This window comes from Acinonyx jubatus, chromosome C1, assembly GCF_027475565.1.
Source record: "Acinonyx jubatus isolate Ajub_Pintada_27869175 chromosome C1, VMU_Ajub_asm_v1.0, whole genome shotgun sequence".
In the NCBI taxonomy this organism is placed as follows: domain Eukaryota; kingdom Metazoa; phylum Chordata; class Mammalia; order Carnivora; family Felidae; genus Acinonyx; species Acinonyx jubatus.
This window is the reverse complement of record NC_069381.1, coordinates 90,541,969-90,565,848: the sequence shown is the minus strand read 5'-3', so window position 1 is coordinate 90,565,848 and position 23,880 is coordinate 90,541,969. Positions and strand designations below refer to the sequence as shown.

At 37.7% G+C, this 23,880-nt stretch overlaps 1 protein-coding gene across 1 annotated transcript in view; it reads left to right on the top strand.

The window, feature by feature from the left end:
* The window catches only part of VAV3 (vav guanine nucleotide exchange factor 3), a 350,186-nt gene that overhangs the window by 64,317 nt on the left and 261,989 nt on the right, over positions 1-23,880 (top strand). The window contains exon 2 of the mRNA XM_027058453.2: positions 19,399-19,515. Within this exon, the coding sequence (XP_026914254.1) occupies positions 19,399-19,515 (117 nt within the window). The remainder of the gene's footprint in view (positions 1-19,398; positions 19,516-23,880) is intronic.

The following is a 23,880-nucleotide window of genomic DNA, read 5'->3' as shown; positions in this document are numbered from 1 at the left end:
TATTGGCTGCTGTGCAATTTGATGAATGAGGAAAATAGTGATCCCAATGATGTTGGAAGATGGATAGTTATAGATGGGGGATGGTCTTGGGGGCAATCTGGCTTGTCTTTTTCGAAAGGGTCAGTTCTTAAGGACTTGCTCAAGTAAATTCTCAGTCTAAGTGGAGAGCTTTATCAATTGATTTCTTTTTAATACTTGATTTATGTCCGGAGTGTTCTACCAAATGTAGGTTGCCTACTAATATTTTACAGAAATGGCGCTGTGGTTCTGCAGCTCTCTGGCTTTGCCAGATTGAACACTATGTGTCGGCATTGTTTTGGTGGGATCAGTTTTGCATATCTATGGCCATTGTGTGTGGGGGGAGTATGTTGCACCCACTCTGGTAGGGAGAGTCACTTTATACGTGGAGTCCTAGGTAAAAGTGGATCCCCATTGGGGCAGGTGCTTGACATATTTTGTCTCACCTCACTAAATATCCATCTATTCAACAGCAGTTTCCTGGTGTTACTGCTAATTGCTTCATTGGTACATTGTTATGAGCTTGACATGCACAGTAACAATAAAGCGTTTTTGTATTTGTGTGATTCATGTTGACTAGATTTAAATTGTAACAGTTATGCAAAAGTATGCAAAATCCACATGTAACTGATTTTTGAGGAAGGAGAACACATGATCAGGGTAAGATTACTAATCAAATATAAATAATTATAAAAGATTTTTATTATAAATCTTTCAAAAGTGCTCAGAAATCAGTGAAAGAGCTAGTCACTTAAAATTTCCTTCTCTGTGTCATAGAATGTCAAAAAGCATGATGTGGTAGGTAGAGTAGTAACTATGAAGCATAGGGTTCAGTTTGAATCCCTCTTCCTCCACTTATTGGCTATATGACCTCTGGCAAGAGTTGAACCTTTCTTTGCCTCTGTTTCTTCCTCTCTAATGTGGGATAGCTTCCTCAAGGACCTCTGTGAGTGAGTGTGTGTGTGTGTGTGTATGCACACTCTTCTGCCTAGCACACAGGCCTGTATAAATGTTAGTTCTAAATACTGTTATTCAAATTCTTGTGTTATTTTTACACAGACAAGTGATGTGAAGGAACACTTTTATAAGTACAATATAAATAGAATCTAGATATCCACGATGGTTTCCTTCACCTTTGAGGAAATCCGGTTGACTTTAGCTCCCTTCTTTTGTCCTATAGGTAAGAGCCCAATGCTTCTGTAAGAAGTCTCTGAAGCCTTGAGGCTTATATTCTTACAGTCATGGCGGCCCCTGGTTCCAGCTCCTGCTTCCCTAATTCTTTTGTTCTCCAGATCTCAAACTCCAGATCTCAATCAGTCCCTTCCTCTTGGTTTCTCCTTGCTCTCCCAGCCCCTCACAGTAGGTACTTGGGTTGGTGGTAGCAGACTTTATGGGAAGTTTGGGCCACAGAAGGGACAGGGGCTCGAATCATTGGTAAATAATTGACAACACCTTTTATATTAAGCATAATACCTAATGAGCTAGAAGGCAGAGTTGACACATGATAAAGGAATTCTGAGCATGTGGTGGGCTGGCCAGTTTCAGGCAACCAGAACACCAGAGGTAGCAGTTTATTCCCTTTGCCAATGGGCATACCTCTGTGGAGAAAATGTTTGATAATTGCATTAAGTTGTGATCAAATTGAAACTTAAGATGTCTTTCAGCCATTGTTTTATCGCTTACAGGTAAAACACTGTAGTATTTGACATCTACCATTAAAAATATATGAATTACTACAAAAGCATTTATTGTCTTTAATTTTTAATTATGTAGGGTAATAAAACCAGATCCTTTCCCCCACCCAATCTCTTTCTCTCTTGGTCCCCCCCAACTCCATTTTTTGTGGGTTACCTGGCAAGATTTAGGAATAATTTAATTTTTCTGGACACTTAATTTATCATAATGACATTTCTTGTGTAATGAGATTTTGTATCACTTATTAATGAGATCTTGGCTGATTTTAATTGGGGTGTTTCAGAACCTCTACTGAAATTGCAGTTAGGAAAAAAAAAATCTAAGACCTGTCTCTTAATAAATTGGTGCCTTCCATTTTTTCTCCTACATTTTCTTGAGTACTAAGAGTTGCATTTTTAGCTAGTTTTTCAAATTCACTCTGTGTAGTGAGAGCTACTGTGATTTTTTTTTCCCCTCAAAGTTGTCTTTGTGTGGAAGTTTAAAGGAATAAGATTTAATGTGCCATTACTTGAAATATGGGCTTTAGTGAAGATTCTAGCCTGAAATGCTAAGGAACGTCCATTTAAGATTAATTATGGAAAATGATTTGACTGTTTATAAGAATGCTTTTAAAGGAGGGGCATTGGCAGTCATAAGATTGTTGTGGCCCAAATCGGCATTCTGCGTGCACGTTGGCTGACTCTGCTTACTTACCTTCACTTATTGGCAGACTTTATTTGCTTGTGATGTGCTGTTCTTGCATGGAGGTGACTTTGACCTTCATCTCACGCAGAAGTTGTGTTATATTGTGATCCTGTGGGAACATTAATGAATGTAGCAGCCTACTTAGAAAAAAGTTGGATACGATGAGTAAGAACAATGCCATATTTGGTGCTTAATCCTTTTTATTTTGAGAGAAAGCATGCATGTGCATATGCAAGGGAGGGGCAGAGAGGGGGAGAGAGAGAATCCCAAGCAGGTTCCATGCTGTCAGCACAGAGCCCTACTTGGTGAGGCCTTGCTTCATCTCACCAACTGTGAGATCATGACTTGAGCAGAAATTAAGAATAGGAGGCTTAACTGACTGAGCCACCCAGGTGCCCCTGGGGCTTGATCTTTTAAAAATAGGTTCCAGGTAACCTTGCTCAAAAGAACACGTGGATTCTACAAAAGTAGATTTCATTTAAGCAAGCTCTTTTTTACCCTGTGATTTTTATTATAAAGAGGGAGATGAATAGTCTCAGGAATATGATTTCCTAGACCTATAGAAATCAAATGTTAAAAAGTAGCAAATATTTAACATTTAGTCTAGCAAAGTATTACCTGAAAATCATGTGAAATATTCTTATAGAATCTTGATGACAAAATAAGTCCCAGGATGAAATTATGGTGCCAAAATGAAAATGTTTAGTGATAGATAAATCACATGTCTGCAGAGTCATTTATGCTGAGTATTTTCTTTGTAGAAACTTCTACTGAGCTTTGGCAACTTTGACCAAGGTTTTTACTATAAATGCGTTTTTTATTGTTCCACTTCCTGGTTTTGGTTGAAATATTTTTGTTGTTTCCATATAGAATCATCTAGAAGATCTTTTATATTAGCCAAGGTCTAGAGGCCAGATAGTACTTATCCTAATCCTAGACCCCATATAGGCTGGTATCTGGGAAAGTGACCAATAAACCTAAGACTGAAATACTAATGCTGACATTTAAAATGGGTATAGGACAAAAAAGAGATGGAAATTATGTTACGTGATGGAGGTGTTGGGTGATGTCATGATGGTAATTGCTTTGCAATGTGTTGGTGTATCAAATCAATATATTATACATCTTAAACGTATACAATGTTATGTGTTAAAATATCTGAGTGAAGCTGGCAAAAAGAATAAAACAGGTGTAGCAATGGGGAAACATCTAGGATAAGAAAAGGTTATCTTCTCCAGACTCGAGTATGGAATATAATATGAGGAAACCTAATACTTGCAATTCAGGAGAAAACATTTACTCACAAAATAATTTCATAGAATTTCTGTAATTTTTTTGTTTATTTTTTAATTTTTGACAGAGAGAGACAGAGCGTGAGCGGGGGAGGGGCAGAGAGAGAGGGAGACACAGAAGCTGAAACAGGCTCCAGGCTCTGAGCTGTCAGCACAGAGCCTGACATGGGACTTAAACTCACAAACCAAACTGCAAGATCATGACCTGAGCCGAAGTTGGATGCCGAACTGGGCATCCCAATTTTTTTTTTTTTTTTTTTTTTAATGAAAGGAACACTACCAATAATTGCAGAAGGTAAAGGGCTTACAGAGCATCTATATTAAATCAGGACAGTGGTCCTCCTATGGAAAGGCTAAGTAATGAGAACTACATTTGCAAATTAGTTAAAGTCATATAGCACAGCATTTAATTGGTATTAGATAAACAAAATTAAAGACCCTGATGAATGTGCACCTGGGTGGCTCAGTCCGTTAAGCATCGGGATCAGGTCATGTTCTCATGATTTGTGAGATTGAGAGCCCTATGTTCAAGGCTCTAGGCTGACAGTGCAGAGCCTGCTTAGGATTCTCTCTCTCTGCCCCTCCCTTGGCCATGTGCGCTCTCTCTCTCTCTCTCTCTCAAATAAATAAAACCCTGACAAAAACCTCCACACCTGCCTTACAGACTAGAGTGGCAATAGGTAAATATTGCTGAAGAACTAGCCTGTAATTGTACGTGTAGCAACAAGATAACAGTTTAAGAAATCCTGTGTTGAACTAAGAGGGTCTTCAATTTTTGGTGGAAATATGGCTGAGATGGGTGCAGATTTGGAGACTTCAGGTCTAAAGACATTAGATTTAGGGATTGCCTTTGTATTTTTCTTTGACTATCAAAATACCAATGACACTTTTCACAGAACTAGAACAAGTAATACGAAGATTTGTGTGGAACCATAAAGACCCCTAATAGCTAAAGCAATCCTGAGAAAGAAAAACAAAGCTTGGAAGTATTAGAATTTCAGATTTCAAGATATTCTACAAAGCTGTAATAATCAAACAGTATGCTACTAGCACAAGAATAGGCACATAGATCAATGGAGCAGAATAAAAAACCCAGAAATGAACCCATGCTTATATGGTCAATTTATGACAAAGAAGGATATACAATGGGGAAAAGACCTTCTCTTCAACAATGGTGCTAGAGAAACTTGGCTACTTTTACACCATATACAAAAATAAACTCAAAATGGGTTAAAGACCTAAATATAAGACCTGAAATCATAAAAATCCTAGAAGAGAACATAGGTGGTAAGTTTGACATTGGCTGTAGCTGCATTTTTCTAGATATATTTCTTAAGGCAAGAGAAACAAACAAAAACTATTGGGATTACATCAAAATAAAAAGCATCTGTCCAGCTGAGGAAACCATCAACCTACTGAATGGGAGAGAATATTCACACATGACATATCCAATAAGAGCTTAATATCCAAAATATATAAAGAACTTACACAACCCAATACCAAAAAACCCACAAATAGTCCAATTAAAAAATGGGTACAGGACCCGAATAGACATTTTTTCAAAGAAGACCTACAGATGGCCAACAGACACATGGAAAGACACTCAACATCACTAATCATCAAGGAAATGAAAATCAAAACCACAATGAGAGATCTCCTTATACCAGTCAGAATGGCTAGTGTCAAACATACAAGAAACGATAGGTGTTGGCGAGGATGTGGAGAAAAAGGAATCCTTGTGCACTGTTGGTGGGAATGCAAATTAGTACAGCCACTGTAGAACACAGTATGGAGGTTTCTCAAAACATTAAACATAGAAATACCATATGATCCAGTAATTCCACTACTTGTTATTTATTCAGATAAAAGGAAAACACTAATTTGGAAAGATACATGGACCCCTATGTTTATTTCAACATTCTTCACAAGATATGGAAGCCATATCTTACGATAGCCAAGATACGGAAGCAAACTAAGTATCCTTTGATAGATGAGTGGATAAAGAAAATTCATACACACACAGTGGAATATCACTCAGCCATAAAAAAAAAATGAAATCCTGTCGTTTGCAACAACATGGATGGGTCTACAGGGTATAACATTAAGTGAAATAAGGCTGAGAAAGACAAATAATATAGGATTTCACTAATGTGGAATCTACAACAAAACAAAAAGCAGAATCACTTGAAAATACAGAGAATGAACTGATTGTTGGCAGAGGGGAGTGAGGGGGATGGACAAAATGGGTGAAGGAGTGGGAGACAGACTTCCAGTTATGAAATGAATAAATTACAGGATTAAAAAGTAGAACATAGGGAATGCATTCAATGTTACTGTAATAATGCTGTATGGTGACAGATGGTAGCTACACTTGTGGTGAAAATAGCGCAACAAATAGAGAAGTTGAATCAGGGTGTCATACACCTGAAACAAATGTAACACTGAATGTCAACTACATTTAAATTAAAAAAATTAAAGGATAAAACAATTCATTGGAATTAAATTCACTGGGAGATACGACTCAAAGGGAAGACTCAAGGTATCTGCCTGTGGGAGTTGAAAGAACTTGGGTTAATACATCCATTTTTTTTTCTTTTTACATTTTTCTATTGTCACTAAAAACACTTAATATGAGATTGAGTTCAAGACAGGTATGGTGACAATGTGGTAAGAGGTATTAGTGATTGGTTAGCATGTTTTCTTTTTTTTCTATTAAAATTTTTTAAATTTTTAACTTTTTATTTTTTTAAATTTACATCCAACTTAATTAGCATACAGTGCAACAGTGATTTCAGGAGTAGATTCCTTAGTGCCCCTTACCCATTTAGCCCATCCCCCCTCCCACAACCCCTCCCATAACCCTCAGTTTGTTCTCCATATTTATGAGTCTTTTCTGTTTTGTCCGCCTCCCTGTTTTAATATTATTTTTGTTTCCCTTCCCTTATGTTCATCTGTTTTGTCTCTTAAAATCCTCATATGAGTGAAGTCCTATGATTTTTGTCTTTCTCTGACTAATTTCACGTAGCATAATACCCTCCAGTTCCATCCACGTAGTTGCAAATGGCAAGATTTCATTCTTTTTGATTGCTGAGTTATACTCCAGTGTGTGTGTGTGCGCGTGTGTGTATCACATTTTCTTTATCCATTCATCCATCAATGGACATTTGGGCTCTTTCCATACTTTGGCTATTGCTGATAGTGCTGCTATAAACATGGGGGTGCATGTGTCCCTTTGAAACAGCACACCTGTATCCCTTGGATAAATGCCTAGTAGTGCAATTGCTGCGTCGTAGGGTAGTTTTATTTTTAGTTTTTTGAGGAACCTCCATACTGTTTTCCAGAGTGGCTGCACCAGCTTGCATTCCCAAGTATGTTTTCTAAACAGACTACAAATCTCCTGGGTATAAAGATGGCAGAGTTTATTGGACGGCTAAGAAAAGGGTGGGGAAAAAGAAAAGACCAAGGAGCATTTTCTGTACTCAATTAGGATATATTTCTACTTGGTTAAGTGTTTTCCAGAAGGAAATATTATATGGAAGTAGTGGTATTAACAAAAAGTTGTGTGCATGTGTATGTATATACACATATGGATAATATATATGATAAATATATAGCTCAGATACAAATCTGAGCTTTATTTCAGATCTTGTTAATACAGTGTTTTTAGTGCACATCTAGTCTACTCTTATTTGACTTGGAAAAAACTACAACTTCTTTTAATAAAGTAAATTGCGATATAGTGGGCAGAGCTAAAACCTGGATCATAAATCATAAGGAACTCAGGTAGTAAAATCAAAAGTAATAAGCATAATTGCATAAAATTGGGGTGATACTAAATTGGAAGGAGTGTGGGTGCATTAAGTTAGAAATGTGGGTAGAAAATAGAATGTAATTTGTTACAATAAACAATGATCTATAGGAGAATAATGCTGTTCCAAATTTGTCCAGTCATTTCAAGTTTGTTCAAAGTTACTCAGTGTGTAGAAGAAGCCTACTGGAAGGCACTAAGAGATAAACTGAGGGATGTTCTCTTTTGTAGGTAAGGGAAGAAAGAGGAAGGTAGGTTGCATGGTCTAGAGCTAAATATTCTGAACTGAGTGGAAATTAAATCACTTTTCTGATATTTCTAGAGATGTTTTTCTCCAGAGTGTATCTTTTTTTAAAAAAATTGTTTTTTATTTATTTTTGACAGAGAGACAGAGCATGAGTGGGGGGAGGGGCAGAGAGAGAGGAAGATACAGAATCCGAAGCCAGTTCCAGGCTCTGAGCTGTCAGCACAGAACCCGATACACGGCTCGAACCCACAAGCCATGAGATCATGACCTGAGCTGGTTGCACGCTTAACCAACTGACCCACCCAAGTGCCCTGCATCTATTTTTTTTTTTTTAACGCATCTTTTTCCTGAAGTTGATAATACTCGGGGAAATGGGTTACACTTCATTTTAGTTGGTTTCCTTGAAGCAGACCCTGAGGTCTGCTTAAGCCTGCAGTTACCTGAAGTCTGGTCCTACTGCTGCTTTAGAGCCCATCATCACCTCACCCCATTAACCCTATGCTCAAGAATGCAGCATAACTTGGCAGAGAAGAGTGCTGGCAGGGGGATGTTTTGGCTGTACCACTTGTTAGCTACCTTGACCTTGGATTATTTACCGTATCTCCATTCCTTATGGATAGTGTAGAGTAATATTGTCTTCCTCACAGAGTTGTTACATGTATTTACTGAGATACTCTATGGAAAGTGCTTAGTGCCTTATGTGGGACATACACATTTATCACTTGCTATTGTTTGTAGAACCAGGCATTATTAGGAGGCATTGCCTTGATTTCTCAGAGAAATGAAGTCTGAGTTCCATTTGAGATCTGGCCCCTGCCTACTTTTCCAGCCTCATTCATCCTTTAGGCTCTCTTTACTGCACTGGCTGTGAAGGCCATGTGAACGACTGCATTTTCTCCAAAAGGCTAGGTCTTTCCTTCTCACTATACCATTTATCATGACCTTTTGCTCCTTCTTGGATACTCAGTCCAGCCACTTACTTGGAGGAGTGAATCTCAACCTACCTCTTTTTTTTTTCCCAATATATGAAGTTTATTGTCATATTGGTTTCCATACAACACCCAGTGCTCATCCCAAAAAGTGCCCTCCTCAATACCCATCACCCACCCTCCCCTCCCTCCCACCCTCCATCAACCCTCAGTTTGTTCTCAGTTTTTTAAGAGTCTCTTATGCTTTGGCTCTCTCCCACTCTAACCTCTTTTTTTTTTTTCTTCCCCTCCTCCATGGGTTTCTGTTAAGTTTCTCAGGATCCACATAAGAGTGAAACCATATGGTATCTGTCTTTCTCTGTATGGCTTATTTCACTTAGCATCACACTCTCCAGTTCCATCCATGTTGCTACAAAGGGCCATATTTCATTCTTTCTCATTGCCACGTAGTACTCCATTGTTATATAAACCACAATTTCTTTATCCATTCATCAGTTGATGGACATTTAGGCTCTTTCCATAATTTGGCTATTGTTGAGAGTGCTGCTATAAACATTGGGGTACAAGTGCCCCTATGCATCAGTACTCCTGTATCCCTTGGGTAAATTCCTAGCAGTGCTATTGCTGGGTCATAGGGTAGGTCTATTTTTAATTTTTTGAGGAACCTCCACTCTGTTTTCCAGAGTGGCTGCACCAATTTGCATTCCCACCAACAGTGCAAGAGGGTTCCCGTTTCTCCACATCCTCTCCAGCATCTGTAGTCTCCTGATTTGTTCATTTTGGCCACTCTGACTGGCGTGAGGTGATATCTGAGTGTGTCAACCTACCTCTTTGATTAGATGGGAGTTCTTTCTTTGTGCTCCTACTAAACCTGGTGCTTGCCTCTCTACTTACTACACTGGGATCAAAATGCTCTCTCTGCTCCTTTGTATCCCTCCTTTATGAGACTCTCATCTCCTGGAGGGGAGGATCTCATCCCCCAGCTTACTGGCTTGGGGCAGTATCTGCCAGAATATCATAGTTGTGGAAGTCATGGACTTTGGAGCTCGCAGCCTGGGTTTGAAACCTTACTCTACCATTTACCAGCCATGTGACTTAGGGCCATTTATTTTACCCGTCTGTGCCTCAGTTGCCTTAGTAGATGGGAATTATAGTAATACCTACCCCATAGCATCAAGGGCAGATAAAATGAGAAAGAAGAGATTGAGTAAAGAAATGCTTTACTTTGTCTTCCATTCTTTACTTCCTTTCTGGATCTCCTGCTACTCAAGTCCTGCTCTGGCTGTACCATAGAGTGAGGTAGAAGGGAAGCATTCTGGCCACAGGGGGCTAAGCAGCAAAGGATGGAAGGGTGGGGACTCTTCAGGGGCATGTGAGGAGCTCTGTGGCTGCTTTCTCAGGTGGCTCTTTGTGGGGGGAGGGAAGTGCATGAGGTGGGGTTACTTTCTGTCAGACCTCCTTGTTTTCATTTGCATACAGCTCTTTTTCTTTTAGGTCAGACTTGAACACTAAGTTTCATTCTCATTATCCGGATTAACGGATTTGTAAGGCTTTTCTCTAAAAACAACACAGATTTGTGTCACTACAGGCTTTTTCCTCATTTTGAATGTTGTCTCTAATGGAGAATTAGCACAGCTCCCCTCCTTGTGGGGTAACACAGTCAAAGGATTCTAATTCCTGCAGGAAGTGGCTTTTCTGGCTGTGTGCTATTCCAAGGATTCTCTGCCTTGGAAGGATGGTTCATTTCTCCCCTAGATCAGGGCACATGAGACTGATTTTCAGCTCAATGATGGATTGCCTGAGCAGCTGCTACCACATTGTTGCCCTTCTGCCTACTACCACTACTTGCATTCTGCTGTGATTACTATCACTGCTGCTTTTGCTGAACTGTTAGTGCAATTGCTTACATTCTACTATGATAAACTAAACTGTTGTTTACTAAACTGTTGTTATTCCCACCAATTTCAAAATCCTGACTTTTAGCTACTGCATTCTGCTATCTTACTGGTCTTTGCAAAAATAAATGCTTTTTTTTTTCTATACCTGTAATAGGGAACTTTGCAAGCAAGTTTTCTCTAGAATATAGACTGTACCATTTTTAGTGTGATTTGGGCTAGCTATGTTCCAGATCACAATATGTTGGGTGTTACCTTTTCTCCTTAAAGGCAATGGCGTGCGTTGCTTTTATTAGCAAGTTAATGAATTTAGTAAAATAGATGTTTCAGGCCAATTGTGATCTCTGCACTTCCCAGGCATTCAGTTTTTTTAGTGCAAAGACCAGAAACACATAAGGGGAATTGAATGCTGTTGGCTAACCTTTTTTGTGTGCAAGGGCTAATGCTGAGGTTGACAGATAACCTTTGTAACTGCGGGTCTAAGTTCCTGCCAAAGGAGAGGGGTACAATGCTCTCTCTTATGAGGGCAAGGGCTGTTGAAAACAGCAGAGGGCTTGTGTGTGTCTATTACGATGACATCTGGCTAGAAATCATGAAAATCTGGTAGCAGGCTACTATTGAATATATACCAGAGGCTGGCAACCCAGAGTAGAGATGATGTTTAAGAATGTAACTGCTTAATAATTTAAAATCTTTATTTTACTCCTAATTATTAACATTGCAAAATTCTAAAAAAGTTCTTGGGGTAATTCCCTAAAAAAAATACCTATTTATACACTAATAGGTAAGTAAGAGGATATAACGACAATTTAATGCAAAGTTTCACCATGAGTTCTTTGGCTACCAAGGGATGGTTGCTATTTTTTTTTAAACCTAACCTGCCTCATCAGTCATTTATTATTTATTAAAAACACTTGTCTGTTATAAAATCTGTATGGATACATAGATGAAATAAATGTAATCTGTACTTTCAAATTACCTGTGGCAGTAGTTGGGAGAACAGATCTATTATAGCCAAGATGGTTATTATCACAGGTGTGAGCCACAGTGCTACAGAACAGGTAAGGATGCATGTGTTCTTAGAGGTTAGCCCTACATTTTGGAGCTTGATTACTTCCATAAAGTTACATATAACCCATAAAAGTTTTAATCATTGAAGAAAATGGAAAAAAAAACTTGTAACTTAAAGGTTATTAAATGGCTATATTTTTGATTAATTAAATTTTTTTAAAATCTTTTGAAAATGCCATGTGACTTGGAGAGCAATCAACAAGGAAATATTGGCTTCTGGTTTACTGAAAATAGGGGAGTTTTTGTTCAGTGATTTGGGCACAAGATGGGAGCTATGAAAACAACTCCCCTCCCTTTCTGGACTTCTTCCCTGTGTGTTCTTTAGGGTCTTCATTTATTTATAATAATAGGATCGATAAGAAAATTATTTGAAGGTACTCTGCAGTCCTGAACTGATGCTAAGTGCAGCATAATTATTTTATAATTATTCAGAAGGCATATACAGATGTGATTTCTTTATAGAGCCGTGGTGATGATGCCCCTTCTGGTGGGATCCACTGACTCAGAAGAAAAAAGGACAAAGTCCCCATAACATTTTTTTTCATTTTTTTCCTTTTCTTTTGTTCTTTTCTTTCCAAAAGATGTAGATTTTAGCTCTAATTTCTAATTTTAAAAGACCGATATAGGGGGAGAGAGAAGATATGGTTAAAGGGACAGAAATGCAAAAAATTCCAAGAAGAGAGAAACTTGATTTATTACTACTTCCCTTCCATGCCCTCCTGCCTACTAGTTCTGCAAAGGATGATTGATGCTTTGGAAAGGGATGGAGTTAGTATGACGGGGGTACTAGGTGGATGTTGATAAAGTCTAAGATGAGTAGTGAGCTAAAATAAATAAATAGATAAAACTCTTCTTGTACATTGATGTTTGTAAACAGGCTTCATCAGAATCTCTACTGTGCCTTTCAGAACTGTCAATCAGCTCATTAATGGCCACCCAGAATTCGAATTATGGCAAACTCTCAAATTCAGTCTCTCCTTCAAATGGAATAATGAGTGTCCCATCAAGAATGAGACCCTGAGAACTACTTTGTTCATCAGGCGGCTTGGCTGCTGGTGGTCCTTGTGAAAATTGCAGTAAGTCAGCAAGTGTACATGGCTGTGAAGCTATATTAGAAATCATCTTTCCCACAGATACTGGTTTTAGGTTGGGATTGAAATAGCTCATTTCACAATAAGCTGTGGAGGTTTTTCCTGTAATGTAGTGTCAGTTAACATAATGAGCCCATTTTTTTGCTAACAGTTTTAGAGAAGTAGATGCTTAGTTTTTCAAATAAAAAGGGGAAATGATCCTGCTTGTTTTCATATCATTGAGAAAGTCAAAATGGCTCTTATACCCTTAGAGAAAAAGGCAACAATACGCCTTATAAAAGGAGTAGAGGGAAGAGAAAGATTGTCTCAGAGCTTTATAGTGAATTTTCACAGTCTGACCTTTAAATGTTTTCTTTTTGGAGCATCAGTATTGCTAGCATTGAAGTGGTCATGTCTTATGAAACATTACCTAATCTAGAGAGCTCTGTATAATTTTAGGATGTCTTAGACCTTGATGGTGTTAAAATTTCTTTAAAGGTTACCTGCATCTACTGAGTGCCTTTCTACCATTTTAATTCAAAAACAAAAACAAGCTGTGTTTCTGAAGGGGCAGAGAAGGTGATCATGGGGTTGAAGACTGGTGGCTGTGCTGTTAGAATATGTCACTTATCACCGGGTATGCCAGAGATGCTGCCTAGCTCCTCTGTCATTACTGGGTCTTTCCATATGTGAAGACAAGAGTTAATTGTCTGCATCTGTGGCTCCTTTTCACATGCCTTGTCCAAGTGCTACGCTAACATTTTCAGTGAGTGTCTCCACTGAGTATGTGCGGTGCCCAAGACAGAGCTATGGATACAATTCCTCGTTCCTCTCTTTTCTCTCCCACTCTCCCAACCCCACACATACTCAATCAATTACTGGGTATTTGCTTTCCATATTACTTCCTAGAGTTCTTTCCATTCTACTTTCTACCATCCTAGTCCAGATCACCATAATCTTTTTGTTAAAATAAAATGGCAGCATCCTAACTGTCCTGTCTTGCCTACCTAATCCATCTCTAATAAAGAGAAAAGAAAACATTTGACTCTGTACACTGTAAAGGGAGCTAGTGTAATACAATAGTTAAGGATGTGGGCTCTGTAGCAAGAATATCTGTTTGATTCATGACTCTATTACTTTGACAAATGCAGTTATATAAACTTGAGTAAACGAAGTATATATAAAAGAAAAAAAACCTCTTGACTGAGTTGTCATGAGGATTAAATGACATACATTAGTATAGAGCTTGGTACATAGTGAACACTCAGAGATTACTCATGAAATGCAAGCTGAGTGTTCTGCTCTTCTGTTAAAAACCCTTGAACCTCACCACGTTTTCTAGGATAAAGCCACATCCCTTCGGCATGCCTTGAAAACCTAGGCTCCCCTCTCTAGCCTCACTCTCACTGCTGCCCTCCAGAGAGTTGTGTCCATTCGCTACCACTTCCCCTGCCCCCAGCAGTCCATGCCTTGTCTTGTGCTCATGCACATGCTGTGCCATTTATTTGGCATTCCCTTATACCCCAAATCTGATGACTTCCTTTCTCCTCCGTGAACATCAACCATTCTTCCTGTTTTTGTGGCTCTCGTCCTTCAGTTCTCTTTTCACCTGTCACTTATTCCAGAAAGCTGTCTCTGATACTCCAGGACTCCCAAAGAACCTTTGAATGCTTTCCTCATGGCAGTGGCCACATACCGTGTAATTGTGCATCCACTGGTCTGAATACTCTGCCTGACCAGGATAAGTCTTCTGCAGGCAGTTTGGGTCATGCTTGCTTTTTTCTAGTACCTAGTCCTTAGAAGTTTCATTCCATTAACATGTGTTTAATAAGTAAAAAAAAAAAAAAAATCAGTATCCAGCTGGAAGTATGTTTTGTGAAATTTTACGATGCCTCATATATAATCTGTACCTCAGTAACATTTGTTAGGTGAGAAAATGATTTTTAGACTTGTGTGTATCTTTAATTTGGTAACTATCTTGTGTGGATACATTTAATATTTTAAAAATCCTGAAGTTATTTAAAATTCTGATTTTTAAAATCTGAATCCTAAATTCTAAACACTCCTAAAGTTATCTCATATAAATAAAATGATTTAACAAAGTTGTATAATTTTTTATCAAACATGCGGTTTGATTAGGAAATGAGATGTTTTTGTCCTTGTGTATCATAAACCATCTCTGAAGGCAGAATGTTTTAAACTACTGCGGATGATACCAAGGACTATCAGATGGCTGCTAATCTGAAAGAATTTGTAAACTGGGGAGAAAAACACTTATACTGAAATAATAGTGTTAAAACCCCAGTCACATCTCTAAGCATGAAACAAGGTCGTGTGTTCATCAGTCATCTAAAATAAATTGAAATTTCATCTTAACAGAGTAAGATAAGGGCTGACTTACTAAATTAACTCTGTTGTAAGTGATAGATTGCTTAAGCAAAGGGTGGAGTTATTGGTCTATTTGCTAAAATTGGCCCACATAATCTGGGAGCAGCCTGGTGCTCAGACTTTGGTTTCTAAATAGCATTTACCATATAAGTGGAAATGGATTTGCTTGGAGAAATGGCTAACTCCAGAACTGGAGCAAAGAATATATGATGTAGATTTGGGGCAATTGGATATAAGAAAATGAAGAAAATGGTGTTCTTTTAAAAAGGACACTGGAACAAGTTTGAAGGAACCCCAAAATGGACAAACTTGGGACAATATGAACATCAGAAAAAAATGACTATTGATTATTATACAAGCAAAGAAGAGGGGTCTGGGAGGAAGGGCAGCAAAATTTTTTTTTTTTGTAAGAATATCAGCTAATAATTAAGGAAGGAATGATGGAATTAGAAAAAAATCACTATTTTGCAGTCCCAAATGGAATAATCAAAGCAAGGGTTATTAGTGGATGGTAAATCATGGTGAAAAATCATTGGGAAATTGGACAGCTGAATAGTACCAAATTATCATTTGGTACTATTTTTATAGATATAAAAGGGGACATTTACCTTTACAATAGATGTGGCAGAAACCATCTTAACCAAGCAATCAAACTTAGCATCAACAGTAATTGTTTAACTTTTTGTATCTTTAGAGGTTATGAAATAAGAAGTTCACAGTATGAAGTATTTTTGCCAGAGCTGTTTAATTTGTATCTAGATTCAGCTTTTGGTTCACTGGAAATACACAACATGGAGGGATAGGTTTAATGATATCATGAGGAAGTAGTAAGACAAATCCAAAATGTGGGACATTCTATAAGACAACTCGTCTGGAATCTTCAAAAAGTCAATGTGTTAAAAATAGAGCAGGATATCTCAATTAAAAGATACTGCAAAAAATAAAACAACCAAATGCAACAGGTAAATTTTAATGAGATCCTAGACTGGAGTGGGGATAGCATAAAGAGACATAGTGTGGGCAGTTGAGGAAATTAGAATATGAAAAAGATACTAGATAATATAGAATTGTTAATTTACTCAGATGTGGTAATAGTATTGTAGGTATGTAGGAAAATTATCTTTATTCCTAGGAAATGCGTGTTGAGTTATTTAGGAGTGAACTGCTGCGATGTCTGTAACCTGCTTCAGCAGTATACGTTTTATAAGTAAATAAAGTGTTGGCATAGAAAAACATAGATATGGCAGTATGTTCCAGTTGAGTAGATGGAATGTTCATTGTACTGTTTTTTTCAACATTTCTTTTGGTTTGAAATTTTAAAGAATCGACTGGAAAAAGAACAAGTTCAGCATGATGAAAACAAAGCCCAAGTGTTGGGAATGTCAGGCAAGCTGTCAGTCCCAGGGCTTCTGCAATAGTGTTAAGGCCCACTTCTCCATCCTTCAACTTTGTTCCTGTGCCTGCATAGAGCTGAACACCCATGAACATGAGAAGTGTGATCCTAGTGTTATTAGCCAAACTTTGGATAGCTGTGAAAATCTCCAGATAAGATTAATAGAGGAGTTTGAGGGCAGAACCTTGTGTGCTCATTTTCAGCATTTCCAGTGTCTGGAATGTTGTGGGCATTCAAAAACTGTTGACTGAAAAGATACCTACAGGGAAGACCACATTTGAAGATTGCCTAGAAAAGTGAGAGCATGCCAGTGACCTTATCCAAATCCGCTAAATATTTGTGGAGTTTAATAGAACTGAACTAGTTAAGGGGCAAATAAGATTAAGGTTGGTTCCAGAAGTAAGGGAACCTACTTTTACATCTGTGTGTATTATGTATGCAATAATGACTACATTTTTTTTTTAAGTTTCAGAAACAATATTGCTTTTCTGAGTTAATAATGAAAACAAGTGGAAGTCTACTGTAGTTTTTCCCACACAGGGGGACATCTGAGTTTGGTGAGAAATCTTCAGAGGTTGGCATGTGCAATTATGCTTCTCCTTGGTGAGCTATGAGTTGGGCACTTAATTATGTAAAAAATATTGTAAGAGAGCAGTTGCATAATCCCCAAGAGAGTAATTATTGTCTATCTTGGCAGAATGCAAGACTCTTTTAATCTGTAAATAAGCAATCCTATGTGGAAGAGCTACATGTGGAGTGATGCTGTGTTGTAAAGGTCTCTTATGAATTTTTTAAAGTGAAAGTGGAAGCTCCATATGCTGATTGGCCTCTGCCTTTATGCTTCAAAGGGTTGATGATGCTTCCCCTGTGGTTTTAACCCCTCCTGAAATATTTAAGCCTCTGAGAAGGATTCCTGTAAATTGTCAAACTGCATCTGAGTTAAGCCTGTGAAAAGTCTGAATATTTCAAATACAGAGGAAGTAAAGTGTTCTTTCTGTAAAGTAAAAAAACCGATATGAAAAACAAAACAACAGAATAAAACATTGACAGTGCTTAAAGAATGCTTGAATTAGCTAATAGGTTTCTCGCTTATTGGAGGATAGTAGTCTTATGAGCTGCAATGGCACACATAAAAATATTTTTAAAAAGTAAGTTGCTTTCAGTGTATGTGTGTACTTTGGTGGGTCTGAGTCTTTTGGATACTGAAAGTAAATTCTGATTTTAAAATTGTCGACAGATCTGCCTTCCCTCTTGTTTTTCCTATTAGTGTTGATGAACTGTGCATGTTCTTTTCCAAAGTTGACTTTTCCAGTTGAGCAGCAGAGTCCCCACTCCCACCCCTTTGCCTACTCAAGGACCTCATTCTGGGTGACTCTCCTTCTCTCTTGCATGACCAACTTTTCCCTCTCTACCAAGTTATTCTCATCAAAACAAAAACATGTAACAGCTTCCATTGTTTTTAAAAAGCCCTTCCTTGACTTCTCTGACTACATCCTCAATGCTCTTTCCCCTTTGCAGCAAACTCAAGAGTCTATCTTCTATATTCTGTTTTCACTTCCTCTCTTCCCATTGTCTCTTAAACCTTTTCCAAGCTCCCCAGTCGACATGGAACCTGCTTTTGTGAAGGTGTACCTGTGACCTTCACACAGCCAGGTTCCATGGACAGCACTTGGTCAAATCTTACTATCAGCAGCTAACAGTTTATCAGTCCTTCGTTCTAGAAACACTTTCTATACTTGAGTTAGGGAAAACCTGTTCTGGTTTTCCCTTCCTCACCAGTCACTTGTGCTCAGCCTTTTGGTGGGCTCTTTTCCTTATCTCATAGGATTATTGCAGTCCCAGGTCCTCTCCCCTCTTCTGCTTTCTCCCGAAGTCATATCTGGCATTATCATGGTTAAAAATCTTCTGTATCCTCTAAAGACTCCCACATTTATATCTGGAGTACATACCTGTACCCTGGACTACAGACTTGTCTGTCTAGTTGCCTGCTGCCCCACATCCCATTGGATGACTAATGGGTGTCTCAAATTTAACATAGTCAAAATGAAACACCTGGTCTTCTCACAGTTGTCTCTTACCTGGTTATTGTAATAGCTTCCTATCTGCTTTTCATGTCTCCCTCTTTGCTCCAGCCCCTTTCAGTCTATATTAAAAACAACAGCTTGAAAGACCCCTAATAAAACATCAGATCATATCCCTCCTCTGCCCCAAGCCCTCCAATGACTTCTGTCCTGGTCAGCATAAAAGCTGGTCCAACAAGTTCCTTTCATCATCTGACCCCATTACCTTTCTAGCTCATCTCCTACCTTTCTCCCTGTCACCCACTCTGCTCCAGCCACACTGGTCCCTTCCTTAGACATACATCAGACACTTTTGCCTCAGGGCTTTACATGGAATGATACTGGAATGACCTGTCCTGTACTTCTGCGTGGCTTTGCTCCTTCACCACTTTCAAATCTCTGCTTATTTGCCCTCTTCCCACTGATACCTTCTCTAACCATCCATTTAAATGCCCCCCCACCCCCCACCCCATCCCCATCAGTGCATCCTGTCCCTCTTCCTGGCTTTTTCTCCATTGCACTTACCATCACATGAAAATAAAATATTTACTTTTTTGTTTTCGTTGCTGAATTTTCTTTCATTTTTTTTTTTAAATCTGTCTGCTCTTACTAGAATGTAAGGTTCCCAAGGGAAGAAATTTTGTCAACCTTCTTCATAGCTGTGCCACCTGTGCCTATGAAAATAGGTACTCAAATATTGCTGAAGGATTAATTGAAAAGCAACCTCAAAAGTTGATTGACTTTTTTCCTTGTCAACTTTTTTTTTTTTAAAGCATTCTGGGTAGATAGAGGATATAGAGCATTCAGAATGATTCACTATATACTAATAGCTATTTCCCATTCCTCAGTTTCTCTGTTTGAAGAACATAAGGACATTCCTCACGGCCTGTTGCGAGACATTTGGAATGAGAAAGAGTGAACTCTTTGAAGCATTTGACCTGTTTGATGTTCGTGACTTTGGAAAGGTAATTACATTTCTTTTTTTATGTATTTTTTTTTTAGTGGGGAACATTTTATCTAATACTTGTAATTTCTTGTTGAAGTAGGACATGTGACTTAAGTGGGCTAGGTATGTGCATTAGGTAGTTAAACTTCGCAGGTAAATGACTTAGCAAAAAAAAGCAAATAACAACATTGTCCAAATGAGAATTATTTTTCATTTAAAGCACTATAAGGAGAGTCTTTTATCCAGAAGTAACCTGTTGGCTATTTCAGAGGGCAGGATTACTCTTTTACAAGCGACAGATAGTAGGAACAGTATTTTTTTCCCCTCTGGTCTTTTCTATACCTGAGAGGCACCTAAGTTTTGGAGGTTGAGAATGTTCTGCTGTCCCTCTCCCTATTTTGACCCTTGGGCAAATGTTGGGGGAGACATGAATCCGAAATGTTTGAGATTGTCAAGTAATTCTATTGTTTGGATTTCAGTGTATACATGTTAGATTGTTGGACTTCAGTGATGTTTGTCACATGTAAATTGTTACAATGTTTGGTATTATCTGTATGTATACTAAACGCTTGTATGTAGTAGGTGAGAGATTATTGTTTCAAAAGTTATGGATATTAATTTAAAAGTGATTGGACATAAAGTTAAACTTTGACATGTCAGAAGCCATAAAGAGCCATAATTAAGGTGACTTTATTTTTGCTCCTGCTGACATAATTGTATTATGAAAATAAACAAATAGAAAGGGAGATAACTAAATGGAACTGAGAAGTTTGCCCTTGCTCTTATAATTCAGGTGCTAGTATTTCATCAGAAGGCTCTTTGACAGTGACACTTCATTTTGTTTCTAAGATGTAATATTTTGGTTATGAAATGAAAACCAAGCAATGGATTGGTTTGCTTGACCATGGGAATAAATAGCACAAACTTGAAACAGACTCATAAGAAATTTGATGCTGAAATCTGATACAAGTACGGGGAAGCCATCCTGCCCAGGAAGAGAGAAGCCTTGGCTTCTTGACTCAGAGTCACTTGGTCATCTTCTGGAAGTCACACTCATCAGACTGTCAGCCTCGAAGCCTATACAAAATGAAATGGGTGTAAGACTATGGTTTCTAAGATTCCTTTTTCCTTTGGCAAGCTGTGATTTAACTCTTTTGAGGTCCAAAAATGTGATGGAGGATAGCATGGTAACCAATCAAATGAAAACCAATCCTTCCGGTGGAGAGATTGGTAGCACATTTGTCTAAGGCCATGATGTGAAGCCTTGAAGACAAAGAGGAATCAACTAGAATCCCAGGTAAGGTGGATAGTCCTTTAAGTTTTTGGCCCTAAAAAAAAGTCTTAATAGCCTAAAAAGAGGTTTCCTTTATTATTTGACCCTTCCCCCTACTTTTAAAAAGTCTTCTTTGATTTTTCTTTTCTTTTCACTGTCTGTTGGGGAAATGAAAAATGAAAATGAATTAGGGAAATTAAAAATGAAAAAAAAAGTCTAGGTTTTTGTAAAGTTTTTTAAGGAGCTCTTCACTTTTCATTCATATTTTCAAGAAATGGTGTGGACAAAGATTAAGACATCATCTAAATTCTTTGGAAATACATGGCCTTGTTCTAGTGGAATGCCACTAAGTGCTTCCATAATGGAAGCTTTGTAGGAGCTGAGAAATTAAAGAGTTAATTATAAAGGAGTAAACTGTGTGCTTCTCAAGGGTAAATGTATTTATGGCTACTTAAAATATTTTGAAAGTGATAAATTTGAAGCAGAGTTGAACTTGAGAATGTCATTGAGAACTTGATCCTGTACTTACCACTTTAAAATCATACATTTTTGCTGCCAAGACTGGTGCAGTGTCCAAACTACATTTGACTTAAATAAACCAGTGAAAGTTAAAGAATTTAGGATGCTGGGCCATAATTTACCAGGGTTACTACTATTAAACATTATTACTCTAAGCAAAAAAACATCAATACTATCACTCAATGAAAACTTTGGAGATAACTTCTATCTTTTCAATCTTTATATATGTGTACACACACACACACACACACACATGAATCCTCATACCTGCCCTCTGACATGCAAGTTCTGTTCAAATTACATATGTAGTAGAGATTGGAACAATGGTTTGAACCCAGATCTGACTGATTCTCACTGCTACCATTGTGCAACATTCACATAGCAGGTTCCGGTGTTTTGTACATACTGGCTCAATCTTCGTATCAATCCTGCCAGGTAGCTATCATTATCATCCATATTTTAATTTTTAAGTTTAAAAAATGTGAATAAGGTGTTAGAGACCAAATAATTTCTGGAATTGTGATGATAAATTTTAACAGGATGTAGACAGGTTAGTTTATTTTTCTTCATTCCTTAGGATTTAATTAAATTTTCGATTAACCTAAAAAGAAAATATCCTTATATGTATGCTCCCCTGTCTGCCTCAATTCATATAAATAGTGAATCTAGGATTCATATATATTTGACACCTTTTTGCCTAGGAATATATTAATTGTAATAACAGTATCTAAAGTTTTTATAGCATTTTGAAACTTTGAGTGTGCTTCATATCTAGACCTCATCTGATTCTCATGATAGTCTTAGGAAGGAAGCAAGCAAATATTCCAAATAAGGAAACCAAGAGATGGAGGTTTAACAGCAATTTAAAGGTTTCCTTGGTTGGGGAAAGAGCAGGATCTGGATCTGTATCAGGTCTTCTGACCTCTTAGCCCTTCGTTTTTCTTGGCTACTGTCTATGTTTGGGTCTTGCTGCTATGTGAATGCTCAGGGAGAAGGATGAACTCATGGGAGAAAACCAAGGGACAATATGAGATTAAAAAGTACAAGTGATCTGTGACTTGGAATCTAATTGCACTTTTATTTTTTTTTATGAAAGAGAGGAAAGATTTAGGATACTGCATGAGTTGCAGTATAATGCTGGTTGAAATTAAGAACTCTACCTTTACAAATGTTTGACCGATTCATGTCTCTAGCCATGTAGTCAGTTTTCAGCTAACCCTCCCTCCCTTCCCTGTGGTGTAGTCTGCTCCCTAATCTTTATCTTAGTTCTCCCTTGGTTCTGGGTTCAGGAACTCTACCCTAAATCATAGGCTTTGATATGGATAGGTTTTCTTTTGGAAATTAGCCAAATCCTGGGAAAACTAAAGGAATGCATGACATTAAAAAGTACAAGTGATCTGTCACTTGACATCTAATTATACTTTATCTTTAGAAAGAGAGGAAAGATGTTTAGCATACTGTAGGTGTTAACAAAAATGAATGAAAGTTTTTCTCTTAGTTTTTGAGATAGTGAAGAACACAAATATTTTGGGCACTCTAGATGGGCTTAACGATAATTTTGCCTTCCAGCATTACCTTTAATTCCTAGTATTGAGTGCTTTACCCAACGTTAACATAATATCCATTTCACTTCAAACTCATATGTCAACAAAAGAATAGTTATAAATATTTCCTATAATTTGATTTTTTTTAAATTAAATCTCACAAGGATGGGGATGAATTTAGTAAGTTGACTTAGTAAGTTTACTTTCTTTTAAAGAAGATTGATCTTTTTATGACTTTATAATAACAAAAAAGTAATCTTAGTTGGCTTCTTTTTTTAAGTATTATAATAAAGACCTTCTTTACCTAGAAAATTAAAGGTTACTAATTAAAATACTTCTTACATTGCAACAGGATCTGTAAATTTGCTCATTTCCATGCTGTATATAAATTATTCTTCTATTCCTCTGTGCAGACTGTCATGTTCTGATTAACGATTCTGCTGTTTGGAAATGTTTCCTACTGAGCTCTCTGTTGGCACATTTATAGTGCGGAAGTACATGGGATTTTTCTTGAATGAGACCATTTCTAGTGAGTAATAGAAATCCTGTTGCTGCTGTTGTCCAGATGAGTGATGAAGTCAGCTTCTTCCTTTGGTTGTTCTGGGTGATATAAGGGCCTGCTTCTTGCTACCAACGAACTTCGCATCTGTTGTTTCAAGCTTTGTTAAACACCTTTCAAGTGTAAGGTGCTATGTTTCTTGAATCAAAGAGAATCACACCCGGCTAAAGGTAGTTCTAGCTGCTTTTAGTAGCAGTAGGGTAGTAGCAATGTGTTAAGGTTCAGGGCATGTATTGTCAAAAGGGAGTTCAATGCATTGGGAGTAGGGGTAGGTCAGGGATACACGTAAGAGCATTATTGAGAGGTCATTTTGTGTTTGGGTTAAGAATATGGTTTCTGAGTTGGATCTTGGTTTGAGTTCTGGTTATACTCCTTACTAGTATGTCATCTAAGACAAGTTATACTTAACCTCATTGAGTTTCAGTTTCCTCATCTATAAATTGAAGTTAGAGAGATAATGTACGTAAAGTGCTTAACAGAGTATCTAGA